This window comes from Microcebus murinus, chromosome 2, assembly GCF_040939455.1.
Source record: "Microcebus murinus isolate Inina chromosome 2, M.murinus_Inina_mat1.0, whole genome shotgun sequence".
Classification (NCBI taxonomy): domain Eukaryota; kingdom Metazoa; phylum Chordata; class Mammalia; order Primates; family Cheirogaleidae; genus Microcebus; species Microcebus murinus.
In genome coordinates, this window is record NC_134105.1 from 76,224,700 (window position 1) to 76,243,992 (window position 19,293).

The 19,293-nt window shown below is 44.0% G+C and overlaps 1 protein-coding gene and 1 long non-coding RNA gene across 4 annotated transcripts in view; one reads left to right on the forward strand and one right to left on the reverse strand.

Moving 5' to 3' along the window:
- Positions 1-1,498, reverse strand: part of LOC142861007 (uncharacterized) — an 88,350-nt gene extending 86,852 nt beyond the window's left edge. Inside the window, exon 1 of the long non-coding RNA XR_012917134.1 lies at positions 1,267-1,498. This is a non-coding gene — a long non-coding RNA (uncharacterized LOC142861007). The remainder of the gene's footprint in view (positions 1-1,266) is intronic.
- Positions 1,499-1,569: 71 nt separating this feature from the next.
- Positions 1,570-19,293, forward strand: part of SLC44A3 (solute carrier family 44 member 3) — a 77,661-nt gene continuing 59,937 nt past the window's right edge. Inside the window, exons 1-5 of one of the 3 annotated variants that reach the window (XM_012790982.3) lie at positions 1,570-1,684; positions 2,114-2,221; positions 5,485-5,627; positions 8,261-8,397; positions 9,319-9,412. In XM_012790982.3, coding sequence (XP_012646436.2) covers positions 1,658-1,684; positions 2,114-2,221; positions 5,485-5,627; positions 8,261-8,397; positions 9,319-9,412 — 509 coding nt within the window. In that variant the 5' untranslated portion in view covers positions 1,570-1,657. Of the gene's footprint in view, positions 1,685-1,758; positions 1,932-2,110; positions 2,222-5,484; positions 5,628-8,260; positions 8,398-9,318; positions 9,413-19,293 lie in introns of those variants that run through there. The other 2 variants (XM_012790981.2, XM_012790978.3) reach the window with 2 other exon arrangements.

Genomic DNA, 19,293 nt, shown 5'->3' on the forward strand with positions numbered 1-19,293 from the left:
CTTCCACCCTTAGGGAGCAGCAGCACAGAAAGGAAGCCATAACCTAGCGGCCCTGAGGGTAAGGGGGGAAAGGGTGGAGGCGAGAACTGGGAAGAGGAGGTAGAAGATCGGTCTGCAGTTGTTTTTGCTCGTTCCTCACCCCAACAGTACGTTTTGTGCTGATGCCTCCACCAGGCACTCCAGGGGTTGCTACCATTCAACTGTGAAGTCAGGCAGTGATTGTCTCAAGGCAAGGTGGGAGAGAAGTCAGAGCAGAATCTAAAATTCTTTCATCCCACCCCACCTGCCTCCTACACACTCACAGATCAAGGCAGTCTTCAGGCTTCCCAGAGTTGCCTTCTTCTTCTTCTTCTTCTTTTTTTTTTTTAAGAGACAAGGTCTTGCTCTGTCACTCAGGAGTGCAGTGGCGTCATCACAGTTCACTGCAGCCTGGAATTCCCGGGCTCAAGCAACCCTCCTGATCCTTCTGCCTCAGCCTCCCGAGTAGGTGGGACTACAGGCGAGCTGGACCTCGCTCTTTTATGGGGGGGGAGGGAGGTAGAGACGGGGTTCTCACTATGTCGCCCAGGTTAGTCTCCAACTCCTGGCCTCAAGTGAGCCTCCGGCCTCCGCCTCCCCAGTCGCTGGATTACAGGTCTCAGCCACTGCTCCCGGCTGTTCTTGTTTTAGTTCCTGGAATCCGTGGTTCTCCAGGATAAACTACTCAGGCCCCATTTTGGTAGAACCCGAAGCCTGGGGGTTCTCTGCAGAAACCTTCCGGAAAAACGGAGAGTTGAGAAAAAGAAGACAGCCAGGTGGACTGCTCAATGTAACCAGTCCCACCCTTCTCCTTTTTTTTTTTTTTTTAACGTGGCCACCTGCAGCTCGTCCACCGAGCCTTCTAAACACCTGCTCTGTGCAGAGCGGGTGTTAAGTCCCTAGCCTCCAAGTCCTTACCTGGAGGCGCACCTGAAGGCTGCCCCAAATTCGTTTCCCGCGGCCAGTGGTCTTCCCTGCCTCCGTCCCAGCACCTGAGCAGGGTCCGGGGGGAGACCCTGAAGTGTCTGCAGAGAAGCCACCTTTGGAGCACCTGTCTTCCTGAGTGTCTGTGTTCAACTCCTGCCTCTGCAGCTCACTGGCCGTGTCCCCACCAGCAAGTTGCATCGCCGCTGTCCTGTGCCTCAGTTTCCCTCCTCTGTTGATCAGGGATAACAATAGCTTGCTTCTGCCTTGGTGATTATTTGAGAATGCTTGTAAAGCTGTGAAAACAGAATCGGCGCACAGTACCTGCTTCCCACCTGTTGGCTGCGTTATAACACACCGCCGCGCCGTTCCCCACCCCTCAGGGAGGAGTTGCGGCGACTGTCCACTTCCCCTAATAGCCCCAGCGAGCACACGCCGGGTCGCGGCGGGCCGGCTCGGCCCCGGGGCCTGCGCGCTTCCGCCGGTGAAACGCACGTCCCGGAGCCGCCGCGCGGGCCTCTTCTTCCGAACCCGGCAGGACCCCAGCCGACCGCAGCATGAGCCGGGCGGAAACCCAGCGCCGCGAGAGGCGGACCCAGGGGGCGACAGGGCGCGCGGCCGCAGGGAACTGCGCGGAGGAGGCCACGCGGCGGCGCTGCGCCCGCCCCTCCTCGCCCGCCGCTGTCCCAGTGCCCGCTCCCCGCCGCCGAGCGCCATGCACTGCCTGGGCGCCGACTGCCCGGTAAGTGCCTCGGCCTCGGGGATGAGCGCCGCGGGGGGAGGGTCAGGCCCCTCCTGCACTCCCCTGCCCCGCTGGGACGCTGCCTTCTCCCCGCCCTCGGGGATCCAGCCCCCGCCCTGGCACCACGGGACCCTGGGGACACCTGGCGGGGAGAGCCCTGGACCCTGCTCAGGTGCTGGGGCGGAGGCAGGGAAGACCACTGGCCGCGGGAAACGAATTTGGGGCCGCCTTTCGGGTGCGCCTCCAGGTAAGGACTTGGAGGCTAGGGACTTAACACCCGCTCCGCACAGAGCAGGTGTTTAGAAAGCTCGGTGGAATAGCTGCAGGTGGCCACGTTAACAAAAAAAAAAAAGGAGAAGGGTGGGACTGGTTACATTGAGCAGTCCACCTGGCTGTCTTCTTTTTCTCAACTCTCCGTTTTTCCAGAAGGTTTCTGCAGAGAGAACCCCCAGGCAAAGAGAGTGGCGACCCCAGATTTATAGGAAATGCACAGATACCGCATGGTTGTTCCTGTTCTTTCTCTTTTGGACTGGTTTGGTAAGTGTGAGCGCTTGGCCAGGAAGAGGCCTGAGAGTGTGTGGTGTGTCCAGAAATAACTATGCCTCAAAATGTAAACAGCTTAAAGTTAGCGCGTGGGAGACTTCTGTCATTCGCCCAGAATAAACATCAGTTAGTCCTGGGGGAATCCTTGTCCGGGCTGCAGAGGCTGCCTTCTTGCGGCAGGCCATGTTCTGATGGATGACTCCATTAGGAAATGGCCATTGCAGCTTGCAGTGGGATCCTTGTTTAGAACCTCAGTGTGTCTCCTCTTGACCCAAGTTTACTAAGCAGTTTGACTATCTGCCACGCCCCAAAGTCTAATGTTCCTCGAGCTTTTGCCGCATGCCTTTAACGAAGGAAAAGCCACACTAAGCCTAGAAATAAGCTACTTTTCCCTTAGCTAAACATTAAACACACACACACAAGGTATATTGTGTTTAGCAGCTAATAGGTAAATGGGCCGTTGCTATTAAAAGCCTTTAGTTAGATAAGAAATGATTTTCCCCACTCTAGTTTCCAGGTATTTGTGATTGCTGGTAAACTTCATCAGGCTATGCATTTTAGTCCTGGGAGAGTCTCTTGAATGCTAACTGTTGATGCCTATATACTTATTCTAGAGTTGTAGATAACAGCACAAAAAGCCTCACCCAACATTTTCAAAGGCCATGTTCATGAAATCCATGCCAGGTTGAGGCATGCTATTTGCTGCATGGTAAATGATTAACTTATAAAGCTTGATGATAACTGCCTTTGTTGAAATGAAAAGAATTCAGTTTCAATAGGCCCTAAAATATCATGTTTGTTTCTCTTTCCAAGTAAGAAAGGCATTTGTTCACTTGTTGACTTGACTTACTGGTTTCACATAGACACATGTGGTTACAGGTTGGGCCTGAAAGGCAAATTTTTTTGTTGTATCTTGTGGCCCTTGGAACCCTCCCCTAGGAGGTGTGAGATGCAGTGCACCTACAATGCCCTATGCTCAGCTTCTCCACAGATGGCTGGTGTTTTCCTCTGCGTCCGCAGTTGTATAAATGCAGCTGTCCTGCCGTGTCCCTGGCAGCTGTGGTCTCAGGCCGTTAATGTGATTTAATGATCTTCCCCTAGCACCTCCACGGTTCAAACCTAGTACATCCCTACTGAGCTCTCAGCCCTAGCGCTGTCTGGGAGGGACTTGTAGATGGCCCGTCATAGCCTGAAGAATTATGAACTAGCTGAGAGGCAGCACAAAGCTGGAAACTGCTTTAAAATCATATTTCAATTGCAAAATAAATCTGAAGTTTTTAATATGCCCACATTCTCTTTACTGCATTCCGTTTTAAAGAGTCCTTTCTTAGCTGACTTGGCTTTTAGTATCTTCTGCAGCCTATTCTAGTCCCAGGCACTTAAAGCACAGCAAGGAGTGTGTTTTCTGCCTCTGCTGTTCTGCTCCTGGCTCTTGTGACAGATGTCCTGACCGATGATGTGCTGGACAGGATGATTATTGATGGTGCTGCACTGAGCTAGGGCTGGCCAAAGGAGGCTTGGGGGAAATGGCCTGAGCTGCAAGAAGAGATGGTCTCTTACAAACAGAAAGAGCCCCAGCCTGTGTTTATATTCGCATAAAACACATAGAAGAGAAACTTCCAAAGTCTGGCCCATCTTTACCTCTACTTCCCTCTCTAGCACCCCCTCCCACCTTGCCTTTTCCTATTCTCCTTTCAAGACTCCATTTCCCTGATGTCCCCAGGCACAGTTGACAGTGACCTCCTTGGTGGCCCCACCAGACCAGGATACACACTTCCTGTATCAGCTCTCATGTGGGATTGCAATTGCGCATTTGAAATTAAAACGAAGATGACTTAAGTAGTGGTTTTATTGGCAGGGACTCAGGAATACCCAAATCCCACCCCAGCCTCTGCAAAAACTTTCCATTCCTCCCCACAAGCTTTCCAAGGGAGATAGGTTTGTTTACCATCGTTCTTTATGTGCTATCACTTCATTATGAGATTACTGGGGAGATGGGCAGAAGCACATGACCCCATTCCTTCCCCCTGAGTCTAGTTGGGACCTTGCTACACACCAATGTGGAAGGACAGGAGACGAGCATGTCAAGGCTGGGTCAGCTGGCCATGCCAGCCACATGGGAACACACAGTCATACTTACATCCACAGACTTTAAGTAAAGGGTGAGTGAAAGGTGACCCACTTATTCTAGAATCTGAACAGATAGACAAGGAGGAGCTTGGGGAGCAGGGAGAGGGCAGGAAGCCTCCCTCCCCACGAAGTCTGCAGCCCATAAATCCTGCTTATCTTCTAGGCTGGCTTCCTTGAGGGCAGGGACTAGGTTTTGTTCATCTCTGTGTCCCCCAGGAACAGAGTCTCTGGCACACACTGGGCACTTAAAGAATGTTTATTATCTCTAAGTTAGTAATGAATGCAGAATACCTGAAATATATTTGACTTTGAGACAATGTACCTTTGGAACATATGGTATCAACACTATGTTATTGAATGGCTTACTGTATCTTCTCTCCTAGAATGAACTTGTCAATATAACAGTATTAAATAATATTCTATGTATTATATACAGTATCAGGAAACTTACAACACTAGTTTGTGTTATGGGAAGACACATATTAAATCTTGGTTAGAAGGCCTGTTGATGCATATTAATAGAATATTTGAACTGAAATATCAAATATTCCTCATTCACTATGAGACTGTATAAAAATGATAGATCGCAAGATGTTCTTGTCCAAAAGAATTCCTGAGATTCTTTATTTTGTGTATTTTAAGAAGTTATTCCGAAACACTATTTTCAGATTTATGAACACTATTTTGGTACATATCAACTGTGCTGCCTCTACAGAATCCCCTAAAAGTAAGACAAAAAAAAAAAAAGGAAAAATACCCAGTGAAAGGATTTACATAGCCCTGATGCACTTAGATAAAGCAAGAATCAACCTCAAGAGGAGAAAAATTGAGTTGTGTAACTGAAGTTAGACTAAAACGAAAAAAATGAGAGACTCTTAAAAGGATAAGAAGCGAAAACGGTAAGAAAATGGAGTGGAATGTCTTCCAGTGCAACAGAATTCTCTCCCTACCTAACCTGTCCAAACCAGGGTCAGAAGAGCAGGGTCCCAGTAGATGTGAGCTGCTGACTTTGCTGCCAAAGGAGAGAAGTGCGGCGATGCCACCATTTGTATTAGCATCTTCAGGCTTGTGGGGGGCCGTGTTTTCAGCGCTTTGGCCAGGCTCTCACTGCCTCTGGCTTTTGCTAGGTGTTCATCATGGGCTACTCGGTGGTGGCTGGAGCCACCGGAAGACTCCTCTTCGGCTACGACAGCTTTGGCAACGTGTGTGGCAAGAAGAACTCCCCAGTGGAAGGGGCCCCTCTTTCAGGGCAGGACATGACGCTGAGAAAGTAAGTGTCTAAGTAATTCCCCACCACAGAGAGGCTGTATTTCACATACACTAGTCGTTTAGAGTTTTCCCATTCCAAACTCTATCAGCCTTTCTCATAAAAAGGGAGGCGCTGTGTGTGGTAGTAAGAGTACAGGTTTTAGCATCCTCAGTCCTACGTTCAAATTCAGCCTCTGCGACTTCTCGGCTGTGTGATCTTGGGCAGAGTACTTAACCTCACGGAGCCCAGTTTTCATCTTTTTAAACTGGTTATCATACCTACCTCACAAGGTTGCTTTAAGGATCCACTGAGACATTGCATGAGCCAAGATGTAATAAATGTTGTTTGGGCCGGGCGCGGTGGCTCACGCCTGTAATCCTAGTGCTCTGGGAGGCAGAGGCGGGCAGATTGCTCAAGGTCAGGAGTTTGAGACCAGCCTGAGCAAGAGCGAGACACCGTCTCTACTATAAATAGAAAGAAATTAGCCAAACAACTAAAAATAGAAAAAATTGGCATGGTGGCATGTGCCTGTAGTCCCAGCTACTCGGGAGGCTGAGGCAGGAGGATCGCTTGAGCCCAGGAGTTTGAGGTTGCTGTGAGGTAGTCTGAGTCCACGGCACTCGCTCTAGCCCATGCGACACAGTGAGACTCCGTCTCATAAATAAATAAATATATAAATGTTGCTACCATTCTTATCCATAACCTATCCGAATCATGCTGCCATGTATGTTTGAACCCTACATCATTCACAGCGTTATTTCTATGTCAGATACCTGAATCCCAACTCAGCATGCTGGGGCCCTATGTCCTGCCCCCTTCCCAGCCTAGGGGCTCAGCCATGGCACTGTGGTGCTGCAGTCTCTGCCCCCTGCCCCCCACCTCCAATATGGAAACAGAAAGGGGAGAGAAGAGATGAGAGTCCCCTGGAGGGGAGAGAAGTCCCTGGCTATAATTTTCCAAGGTAGAGGCTGCCTTGTAAGAATATTTGAGGCTTGACGATCAAACAGCCCCCACCAGAGAAACCCTAAGAGTCTAACTAGGTCCTGAGTGTAAGTTTGCAGTCACCACATACATATCTCAGCCCAGGCCTATTATCCTTCTGAGTGTTGCTCTTGTGGGAGGCTTTGCCATTTCTGGGTGTGGACCATTTAGGGGCATTTCCTCCTGCACCCATGGGAGCTGCTTACAAAGAAGACCTGTGCTCCCATTTCACATTGTATTCTTGACATAATGCTAAGAAACAGTCATCCCTCTTTGAGTGAGAAGTATATATTCTTTTATTCTCAGTAGCCAAAAGGTAGAAGCAACCCGAGTGTCTATCAGTGGATGAGTAGACAAAATGTGGCAAATACATACAATGGAATATTATTCAGCCTTAAAATGGAGGGAAATCAGCTCACACTACAACACAGATAAACCTTAAGGAAGTTATGGAAAATGAAATAAACCAGTCACAAAAAGACTAACATTGTGTATTTCCACTTATATGAGATACCTAAGGTAGTCAAACTCAAAGAAACAAAAAGTAAAACGGTACGGGGGAAGTGTGGAGTTATTGTTTAATGGTTGCAGAGTTTCAGTTTTAGACAGCGATGAGAGTTCTGTGGATGAATGGTGGTGACAGCACGGCAATGTGAATGTACTTAATGCCACTGAGTTGTACACTTAAAGTGATTAAGATGACAAATTTTGTGTATGTTTTAAACACAATATTTAAAAATAAAATGTTTATCACACACCCAAGAAATCTCTTCCCCATCTCCTGTTGCACTCCCTCCGTTTCTCCCATCCCCAGCTGGAAGGAAAAGAAGCCTTGGGGACCCTTCCTCAAGGTCCTTCCCACACAGGGCAGCCTACAGGGTCTTTCTCAGGCCTTGCTGTGATCTCAGGAGCCTGGATAAGTGTGGGGCCAAGGTCCAGGAGCTGCCACCACTGGCACATGACCTGTTAATGGCAGCACCGGTTTGGTGTTTGTGCCCACCTGCCCAGCAGCTGAGTCGCTGCAGGGAGGGTCTTTCCAGTGGGGAGGGGCAAGCCTTTAATTCTCAGCCTCGGCCCCCTCTTTTCCACTTCCCAGTTCCCTCTTCCCTGTGTTCAGTTATTCTGTGAAGTATGTTTGAACACTCTTGGGTACAAGTATGCCTTCAGTGGATTGTGTTGAGTAGTGTGTGCATTGGCCTGATCTAGCAATCCACGGGCAGTTTAATCTATCTTCTTCTTCCTCAGTGACTTCCTCAGGTAAGTCCCTATTGTTAGCCCCAGAAGACACTGAATCTGGAGATAAGAGTTCTGTTGACATTTGCAAATGGCTCCCAAGCTGCACAGCCCTCTATGGGCATAATAAATGCTCAGTTATGCTGACGCATTTGATTATAAAAGTTTGCCTTAGTAATTCCTAACTTTGATAGCATGTGGGTTTTCTTCAAGGCCTACAGTTATGCCTTATGGGAGAGAATACTCTAAGACTGTGGTCTCCAACCCCCGGACCAGTACCGGGCCACAGCCTGTTAGGGACCAGGACACAGACCTCCCCTGGCACCCCACCCCCACCTCCAGTCCATGGAAAAATTGTCTTCCATGAAATTGGTCCCTGGTGCAAAAAATGTTGGTGACCACTGCTCTAAGACATTCTTCTGTTTCATCTATCTCCCTAGACATGTGTTCTTTATGAATTCCTGCAACCTGGATGCCGAAGATGTGAGGCTCAGCCCCACGGCCCTCTGCGTGTCCAGCTGTCCTGAAGAGCAGCTCGACACCCTGGAAGAGGTCCAGCACTTTGCACACACCAGTGGTAGGCGCGGAGGGACCCATTCCCTCTTCCCCCTTGTTGCGGGGGTGGGGTAAGGGGGTGACCTGTGAGGACCTAGATGAGATAACTTATCCTGACGCTGCTTTCTCTGGAAAGTAGGAAAGTGTACTTCCTTGTGGGTGCCTCTTCTTGTGCAGAAAAGGCCATGTGCATTTTCTCTTGAGCTTGTGCGATTTCACTCAGGTCTGTCTAGATTGATCTGAAACCCTAGCTGCTCTGTGTGTGCTCCCACCAATGCAGGGGAATGGCCTTCCAAGGAGAACAGAGAGAGGACACCCCACAATTCTGGCCTAAAGGCAGGGTCAGATGGAGGTCAAAGAGCTTTCTGCACGTGGGCACATCCAGTCCTGGAGAGGTAGCAGGCTTTGGGTTGAATTGCCTGTGAGTGGGTCCTTTGATGACATTTTGGGAGCCAGCGGATACTTCCACTGACCAGTGGGATACCTCAAGTTGTACCAAAAGCATTTGTGTAACGGAAGTACCTTGCTTTGGGCCCGCTGTTCAGATTTATGTTGTAAGGATTTAAACAAAGGAAAGCAAAAAGAAATTTGAGGCAACCCACTACAAGTTTTATCTGCCAGATTTTAAAAAATTAGTTTCGAAGCCAGGTTAAAAATACCAGTCTTCTATAATCAATCATCTTCAAATAACTTTCAGATCACTTTGGGACCAATCATGTCACTTTTAGTTTTGAATTTGGGATTTGAAGAGAGAGTAAGAAAGAGAGGCCCTCATTTGGCCTCAGATTGTATGCCTGTTCTTTTTGTATTTCTGTTACCTATAGACCTGTTTTCTAAATCTGGGTAATTTATTGTGTCTCCTTTCTGGTTTGGTAAAACGGCTGTGGTTTCCTCCCTGACTCTCCTGGGAAGATGGTACACTGTGTGTGTCTTCTGCTTCCAGGGTCCTTTCTGTGTGTTTATAGTTTGAATTCCTTCAACTACACCCAGAGGCCAAAAGCAGACTTGTTGTGCCCCAGGCTACCAGTCCCGCCAAGGTAAAAGCTTCCTCACTTTTCCCTTTAACCATCAGCAAAAGTTAATGGGTGCTTGGTGTGTTCTTGTTACTCTTCTAGGCTTTGTAGGAAGCACAAAGGAGATATCTGAAGAGCCCCTGCCTGCAGAGAGTTTACAGTCTGCAGTAGGCCAGGGGGTAAACCAGCAGGGACTATTTACAATATGCATATTAACAATAGATTAGAAATCAGGCCAAATGAGGAGAAAACTCAGCAAACAATCCAGATATACCTAGTCTTCAAATAACAACACACTAGAGCTATCAAAATGTAATATATGAATTATTACCAAAGGGATGATTTTATAAAGTAGTTGGTGTGTTTTTTTTTCTATGCCAACTATTTATTACAAAGTATAAATCAGCAAGACCTGGTGGCTCATGCCTGTAATTCTAGCTTCTCGAAAGGCGGGGGGTGGGAGGATCGCTTGAGCTCAGGAGGCTGTGGTGAGCTGTGATCACGCTACTACACTCCAGCCTAGGCACCACGGTGAGACTCTGTCTCAAAGAAAAAAAAAAGACTAAAACAAAAACAGATTTTTCTAAACCACAAAGTAGAAATCATTTACTTTTGCCTTTTTATTGCAACCAAATATTGTTAGTTTTTATGACTCTAGATTTCTTCATAAGAAAAAGGTCAGGTGGACAAGGCCAAGTAGGCATCACACCTTTCTTCTCACTGAAAACAGAAATGACAGGTCCTTATCAAGAATATATTTGGTAGCCGGCATGGTGGCTCACGCCTGTAATCCTAGCACTCTGGGAGGCCGAGGTGGGCGGATTGCTCGAGGTCAGGAATTCAGAACCAGCTGAGCAAGAGCAAGACCCCGTCTCTACTATAAATAGAAAGAAATTAATTGGCCAACTAATATATATAGAAAAAAAATTAGCCAGGCATGGTGGCACATGCCTGTAGTCCCAGCTACTCGGGAGGCTGAGGCAGCAGGATTGCTTGAGCCCAGGAGTTTGAGGTTGCTGTGAGCCAGGCTGATGCCACAGCACTCACTCTATTCTGGGCAACAGAGTGAGACTCTGTCCAAAAAAAAGAAAAAGAATATACTTGGTGAATTCTTTGCAGGGTCTTATCCATCCCTATGAGTTATTGTAGTACCTGGCACACGGTAGGCACCTTACAAATATTTGTAGAATAAAGCTGTAATGATGCAGCAGTGATTGCAGTGCCATGGCAGATGGCTAAGGGGGAACAGCACAGTGAATATTTATTGGGACCATCAGGATGCTGAGATGTACTGAAGAAGGACTAGCGTTTGTTTTGCATTGCCATTCTTTTGAAAGGTGTAAGTATGTTTACAATGTATGAGACCTCTGTGCAAAGTCCCTGATAAATAATGATAATTTAAGTCCAACAAGGCATTATGCCAACCACCTAGTACAGTGTTTATCAAACTCTTGTTTGGGACCCACGGTGACAAATTTGTCACGTCCCAGCCCCAATACACAGCATACCTTCATACATACATATGTATATAAAACAGAAATAGAAATCTTACAAAAGAAGGTTTCCCCTTGCTACACATGATTCACACAAATAGTTCATATTCTATTTCATGTTTTAAAAATGATTTATTCCATATTCTTCTAACTGGTTTCAAATGCAGCTCAAAAAATGCTGATCTAGCAGGTGCACACACAAAAAAGATTTGAGTAGGTTTTAACTGCATAAGAGGCAGAAAATAGCCCTTCTTTTGATATTCTTTTTTTAAAATAAGTGGTTCGTGTTATAAGTAATTGAAGGAGGAAATAATTATTTGTAGAGGAGAGTATCCATTCCATTTTTCTCTAATATCTTATTTTCAAAATTCAAGTTATTGTCACATCTCATAAACAAGTCTCAATGAAACATAACTGAATGTATGGGGAAAAAACTAGAATGTTTTAATAGGTTGAAGGAAAATTAACACTGAGAAAGAAAGATTTTTTTTCTATATACTATTTGTGTGCTATAATGCTATTTGTAACTGTACCTGCAGATGGAGTTGAAAGAGAATGGAATTTTTAAGGTTGTAATTTAACCAGAGTTGGATAAACTCTCCTCTTTCTGCAAATGGGATGGCAACTGTAATTCCATAGGAAGCTCATATCTTGATACTGGTGATGATAATGGTGAACATTTATTGAGCTTTTGATCCTTGCCAAGTCCTTTTCTAAGCTGTTAATATGTATTAACTTATTTAAGCCTCAGAAAACCTCTGTGTTGTAGATATTCTTTTCATCCCTATTTTACAACTGAGGAAGCTGATGCAGAGAGGGTTAAGGCAATACAGCCAAGTGGAGAAGCTGGCATATTCAGACTCAAGCAGGGTCCGCATCGGCTGCGGTAATCCAAAATACACAGTCGAGGCTTGGTTGGTTTTATTTTGCCTGGTGAGTGGCCTTCTTAGGCTCACTGGGGGAAAAAGTCCTAATCTGTGTGTCCTAAGGTCACCATTTTTCTACCTCTCAAGCTGGTCCTAGTCCTTTTCACCCTTAAGTGCAGACATTTCCAATACTATTCAAGTGAAGACAAAACTGTTGATTGGCCTTTCTTAGAGGGAGTGAGGGCATGAGGTTGGTAGAGATAGCCGTGAGGGCTCCATTTCCTTTACCTACACAAGCAAGTGTTTGTTTAAGGTGGAAATTATCCTGTTTATCATGGAAGAGCAGTGCCAAGATTGAGAAGCTGGAAAACATGAGAAGTGTGGCTATAGGGCCAAAGAACATTTTCCAAATACCTCTTTTTGACTGAACCGATTGTTTCTTCCTCCTCTGTCGACCACGTGAGGTATAGCATACCCCTTTAGAGCAATGGCTGAATATCAAGAAGGTTTGTGTACCTAGGTATGAGCTTTTAAGAACAGTGAAAAAGTACTGCAGAAGATAACAGGCATATCTTTTTCCTTTTGGTGTTCAACATAATACTGTATTTCGAGTCCCTCGTATATTTAAAATCTAAGAGGCGTGGGTTTTTCCACCAATAAATTTGAATTCTAGCCTCCCACATAGGTGCCTGTGCATGTCACTGCACAGTTTGCTCGGATGAATTCTGTATACAGCGTCCTCTAAATATACAGGCAGCCCTCCAAGTTCTTTCCTGCAAGCCTGCATGGCTTTGCGAGTGTGAAGAAGAAAAGCAGAAGTGGTGGAGAAACCTCAGGCCATGGCCTAAAAATGCATTCTTCCCCAGCTAACAAAATAGTGGGCAGCTGGTCAGCCACCCATCATGGGGGACCCACACTTTACATGCCTCTCTGTGTCACCCTCAGGGCTGAGACAGGTCACTCTTTACCAGCATAGGGTTGTTAAATGTCTGAAAAGCACCATAGTTAACTAAACCATGTTGACAAAATTAAGGTCTTATGGAGAATTGTGGGGGCAGGGGGGAACAAATAAAATGGCATCCAATCTATATTCTTATTTTTCAGAAACATTAAATGAAAGTTCAGAAAACATTTGCTTTTAAAACAATTTAGATTTATCGAGTGTTAGAAATCTGTTTAATAATAGAAAAGAAAAAAATTAGAGGTTGAAAAATTGGAAAGCAGGAGGTAGAGGTAAAATTACTACTCTGTGGATGGTATGATTATAGACCTGGGAACCTAAGAAAATTAACTGAAAAATTTCTACAGACAATAAGAGAACTCATTTAGGTGGCATGGAACAAGATTAATACACTGAAATCTGTAGCATTCATATATTTTAAAAAGATTCGTTTTCAACAGCACACAACATATACAAAAACACAAAGGTCTCTAGAAATAAATTTAACAAGAAATATACAAGTACCATAGGAAAAAAACTTTAATATATTCTTAAGTATAAAGAAAATTTGAACAAATGGAAAAGCCTACTATGTTCTTGATAATACAATGCAGCATTATAAGATATCATCTCTCCCTACATAAGTTGATCTATAAATTTATCATAATTCCAATAAAAACATGATTGGATTCAAATACTTAGAGGAATTTAATATATGATAAAATTGGCTTCTCAAATATGTGACGAAAAGATGGATTATTCAACAAATATGTTGGGACGGGCAGGTAGCTCCTGGAGGAAAAGCTAGATCCATAGCCTGTACCTTATGTGGATAAATTCCAAATGCATTAAAGATTTTAATGTATAAAATGAAACCAGAAGGTACTGGAAGAAGCCATGTGAGAATTCTTTTATAACCTAAGAGTAGGGTAGGCTTCTAACTATGGCTTAAAACCCAGAAGACATAAAAGAAAAAATGGATAAATTTGACTACATAAAAATCACATTTCTGCATAACAAGAAAACACTAGAATAAAAGTTAACAGGCCAAAAAGTTGCAATTCATGTAAGAAAAGAGATTAATTTCTCCGTAGAAAGTCTTATCAATCAACTTTTAAAAGACCATCTCAGTATAAAAATTGGATAATAATGTGAATAGATGCTTTACAGAAAAAGCACATTTCTTAATTATAGAAGAGGCCTCCCTTATGATGGAGGAAATTCTTTAATGTTTTCTTTCACCTAGTAGACTGGCAACGTCTAAAGGTTTGATAATGCTCTGCATTGGCAAGGGTGTGGGGAAATAGGCACTTTCTCACATTGCTGAGGCAGTGTCCTAAGGAGTTTAATTCATCAATATCCAGTTATGAATGTACATATACCTTCTAATCAAGCAGTTTTGCTTCTAGAAATTTAATATACAGGTATATCATATACCTGTATACTTGTACCAGTGTGAAATGGCATTTGTTTAGGGTTATTCACTGTAGTATTTATAATATCAAAAGATTGAGAATAATCTAAATGGCTGTCAATAGAGGGCTTCTTAAATTATGTATATCATTTAATGTAACACTATTTAGCTGTTTTAAAAAAATAAGAGGCTGGTAATCTAGGAATGGCTGATAACTCTCTCGGTCTGATAAAAGGCATATCTGAGAAATCTACAGTTAATATTATGCTTAATGGTGAATTATTGAATGCTTTCCACCTAAGATTAGATACAAGACCCTGGATATCTGCTCTTACTACTTCTATTCTACTTTGTAATGGAAGTCCTAGAAATTGCAATAAAATAAGGAAAAAGAAATAAAAAAATAAAATCATCTTTATTTACAGATGACCTTATTATTTACATAGAAATGTCCAAAGGAATCTACAAAATAACTACCAAGAAATTGAGCAAAGGTGCAAGATAGAAATCAAATTGTATTTCTCTATATTAGCAGGAAACAATTAAGAAATAAGTTTTTAAGTCCATCTTCAGCAGAATTGAAAAAATACAGAATACTCAGGAATAAAATTAACAGAAGACATGTAAGACCTCAACTGAAAACTTTAAGATCTTACTGAGACAAATTAAAGAACAACCGGAATAGGTGGAGAAATACACCTTATTCATGAACTGGATGCTTTAATCTTGTGAAAATGTCACTTCTCCCAAATTGCTCTATAGATGTAATGCAGTCCCCCCAATGCATTTTTTTTTTATTCATTGAAAAAGTTATTCCAAATATGTAGAAAAGCTAAAGACCTTACTTGACTGGTGCTAGCACCAGCGTTCTCTGGGCTTGGGAGCTGTCCCAGCCAGCTGTTTCTCTCATGGGCACCTTTTGGGTTCTCTGGGGCCCCTCAGCTGCCGTGCCCTGCACATAGTCCAGTGCATCTCTGCTCTGGCTGGCCACTGGGGAGGCCCTCCTCAGCCTTGAGGCATAGAGCAGCCACCTCCAGGTTCCTTCTGCCAAGGTCACCATGGCCTTCCATGTGGCTGTCTGAGACACGATCTACGGCAACCCCACTTCGGGCCTCGTGCAGACGTGGTCCACGTCTGGACCTCAGGAAGCCCTCACACACCCTTCACCCTGACAAATGCCCTGAGGGCTGTCAGCTCCCGGACTGTAGCCCTCTACTCTGCTGCCAAAGCCCCTCACCCTCCAGATTTCTCAGGGCAGCTCAGACCTGAAGCCGTGGGATTCCCTAAGCTCTATGAGTTTTCCATGGGACCCTTCTCATCTGACTCAGGAGTGGCACCTGTCACCCTCTTCTTCTTGGGGACAGGGATGGAGTCATAGGACAGTTCTCTTTTAAAAAAGCTCTTCAAAATTGTTCTAATGACTCTCTGCACTTGTCAACACCGACACAGAGTGAACTTTACTGTATGCAAATTAAAATTAAGGTGTTGGGAGCGTGTAGGATTGTAGACCACAACAAATGAAATGACAAATGTATGACAATTTCACTGAAGTAGGTAGAGAGAAAAGGAGCTGACCTACATAACTTTGGCAAATAGCTTTGTGACTGGATACTGTAAGCTAAAGACAACTGTACATCAGCACTGTGCTGCAGTTAGAAAATTTGTTTATCACAGGGGTACCGGTTAGCAATTCCTAAACTGCATACTAGGGCTGATTATAAGAAGGCCCGGTCAGTGATACCCTAGGAGCAGTGAGCGTACCCAATTCCCAGATCTTGGTTTCTAATTATTCATCAAGGGTTCCTTAGATAAATGACTAACTCTGGGGCTTGGATAAGGAAAATATCATCCAAGCCTGGCATTATCTTATAAAGCCAGAAAGTAAGGAAGTACTCAAGAAAAACAAAATACAATGGGCCATGTCAAAAGGACACAGGTCCAGCCTGAAAGACCTCCTCATAGCCAAAGCCAGCACAGTGTGGGCAACAAAATATATAACTGTCATGTTAGACTATAACCCAAAGAATAGAATAAATACCATGAGACCATGCTGATATAAATAAATGATTGAATAAAATAAATGGGGGAAGGGATAGATCTTCATTACAGAAGAATACCAAATAGGCCGGGCATGGTGGCTCAGGCCTGTAATCCTAGCACTCTGGGAAACCAAGGCAGGTGGATCGCTCAAGGTCAGGAGTTGGAAACCAGCCTAAGCGAGATCCCCATCTCTACTATAAATAGAAAGAAATTAATTGGCCAACTAATATATATAGAAAAAGAATTAGCCGGGCATGGTGGCGCATGCCTGTAGTCCCAGCTACTCAGGAGGCTGAGGCAGTAGAATTGCTTGAGCCCAGGAGTTTGAGGTTGTCGTGATCTAGGCTGACACCACGGCACTCACTCTAGCCTGAGCAACAAAGTGAGACTCTGTCTCAAAAAAAAAAAGGAATCCCAAATAATATGTGTAGATTCTTCTCCCTCCAGGAAATGAAGCTGAATTTCCCTCCCCTTGAGAGTGGCCCAGATTTAGTGATTCAATTCCAAAGAATAGAGTGTGGAGAGAGAAAAATAGTAACTCTACAGTGGAGAAACCTGGAAGGTACCACCTTAACCACATGATCAAGGCAACATGACCAGCGATGTCATGTTGCTGTCATGTTCACTGATAGCATTCTTTGAGAAGGGTACTTCACCTCTGTAGTAATGCTCCCCAAAACCTATAACTGCAGTCTAATCATGAGAAAACATGAGGGAAATTCTACACATTGATGGGCGTTTTACAAACTACCTGACCATGAATCTTCAGAAATACCAAGGTCATGAGATGTAAGGAAAAACCAAAACCTCAGAGACCAAAGAGGAGACATGACAACCAAATGCAATGTGGTCTCCTGAATTGGATCCTGCAATAGAAAAGGGTTGTTAGTGGAAAATGGTGAAATCCAAGTAAAGGCTGTTATTGAGTTAGTGGTATAGCACCAGTGTTAAATCCTAGCTCTCACAAAGGTATTGTGGTTATGTAAGGTGTTAACATTAGGGGGAGTGAGGGAGGGGTACACAGGAACTCTTACCCCATCTTGGCCATCTTTCTGTAACCCCATAATTATTATCCAAAAATTAAAAGTTTAATTTTTAAAATACTCTTCTCATCAACTCCCAGCACTTTTATGTTCTCAGTGTGTGTGCAGGTTTAAGAATGATCTAAACAGTTTTCTCCCACCTCTTTTTTGGCAAGCTCTGAATGGTGAGGTCTGGTGTCTCATTTTAGAGCATAATTTTCATCATCTTTGATCTCAGCTGCAAACTTCCATTTAAACTTCCTAGTACATTTACATATGCTAAAAAAAAAGTCTCTAGAATCATACTTGAGCGAGCAAAAGCAGTGGGTCCCTGTGAGGAAAGGTACTTCAGTGGCCTGGGGACAAAGGTAGCCTCTTGGGATTCAGCCTATTAAACTTTCTGGAATTTGAGCCTTATGAATGTATTGCCTCTTCAGAAACTTTATTTAAGGAATTGCTCTGTTGTGTTACTCTTCTGTTGAACCACTATCCAGTGACTCAGGAACTCTTTCTGTAGTATCGTGACTTCCTGAGATAGATTCTTCCACATGTTCTATGTTGTGCTTTATTGCAAGTTTTGGAAGTCATTTTTTTTCTTCATGGCAATGCGATATTGTTTGCATTTGGGTTCTCCCTAGTGTCATCCTCATACATTTCACAGAATGATTGGTGACAAGGTTTTGAGCAATTTGTTAAGGAATTTGGCACTTCTTGGGTTGAAATTATTTCTACTGTTTGGGGCGCATGGAAAAAAGGAAGAGCAGGACCCTGTGAAAGTATTGGTGGCCTCATCAGGATGCATTGGAATGTTGTCTTAGTCTGTTTGTGTTGCTATAAAGGAACACCTGGGGCCGGGTCATTGATAAAGAGAAGAGGTTTATTTGGCTCATGTTTCTAAATGTTGTACAAGAAGCATAGCGCAGCATCTGCTGCTGGTGAGAGATTCAGACCGCTTCCACTCATGGTGGAAGGCAAAAGGGAGATGGCATTCGCGAAGGTCACATGGCACACAAGAGAGAAGCAAGAGAGAGGGAAGGGATGTGCCAGATGCTCTTTTAACAATCAATTCTAATAGAATGAGAATTCACTCACCCCCTCTCCAGGGAGCAGATTAATCTACTCATGAGGAATCTGCCCCCATGACTCAAATACCTACCACTAGGCCCCACCTTGAACACTGGGATCAGATTTCAACATGAGATTCTGAAGGGGTCAAATATCCAAATTATAGCAAATGTGTATTCCTAGGCATTTTTATATTTCAGGAAGGGGATCAAAAAGGTCAACTTTCTCATCAACCCAAGATGTTTATCAACTGCAGCATCAATCACACATTTATTATTCATTTATTAAGCCCTCACTCTGTTCATAGCAAGGCTCTCAAGCCTTATACTCCTTCCTAAAGAGGATGGAATAAAGCTAGTAGAGTCATTGACACACTGGTCCAGCCCACATCCCTAACAGTTCCTTAAAGAAATGGGATTCTTGTGTTGGAGTTGGTAGTTTGTGTCTATGAAGGGCCAAGACAGGAGAGTCAAAAATGTTGTTCCTCATAAAGAAAATGTGGTACATGTATACATACCAAGGAGTATTATTTAGCCTTAAAAATAGAAGGAGATCCTGCCATTTGCACGTAGTGGATGAACCCAGAGGACATTATGTTAAGTGAAATAAGCCAGGCACAGGTGGGCAAATACTGCATGATCCCACTTATATGTAGAATCAAATTCATGAAAACGGAGAATAGAATGGTGGTTACCTGGGGCAGGGGGCAGGAAGATGGTGAGGTGGAAGAAATGGGAGATGTTAGTCAAAGCTACAAGTTTCAGTTACATAGGATGAATAAGTTCTAGACATGTCATGTACAGCATGCTGTCCATAGGTGATAATACAGTATTGTGTATTTGCAATTTGCTGTGAGAATAGATCTTAAATGTTCTCACCACAAAAATTTGATAACTATGTAAAGTGATTGGTATGTTAATTAGCTTGACTATAGTAATCATTTCACAATATATGTATATCAAAACATCACATTGTACATCTTAAAATATATGACTTTTCATTTTTTTAAATGTTACTCACCAGGTTTAGGTGTTTGGTCTCTGTGGGTCCCCACAATCAATACCC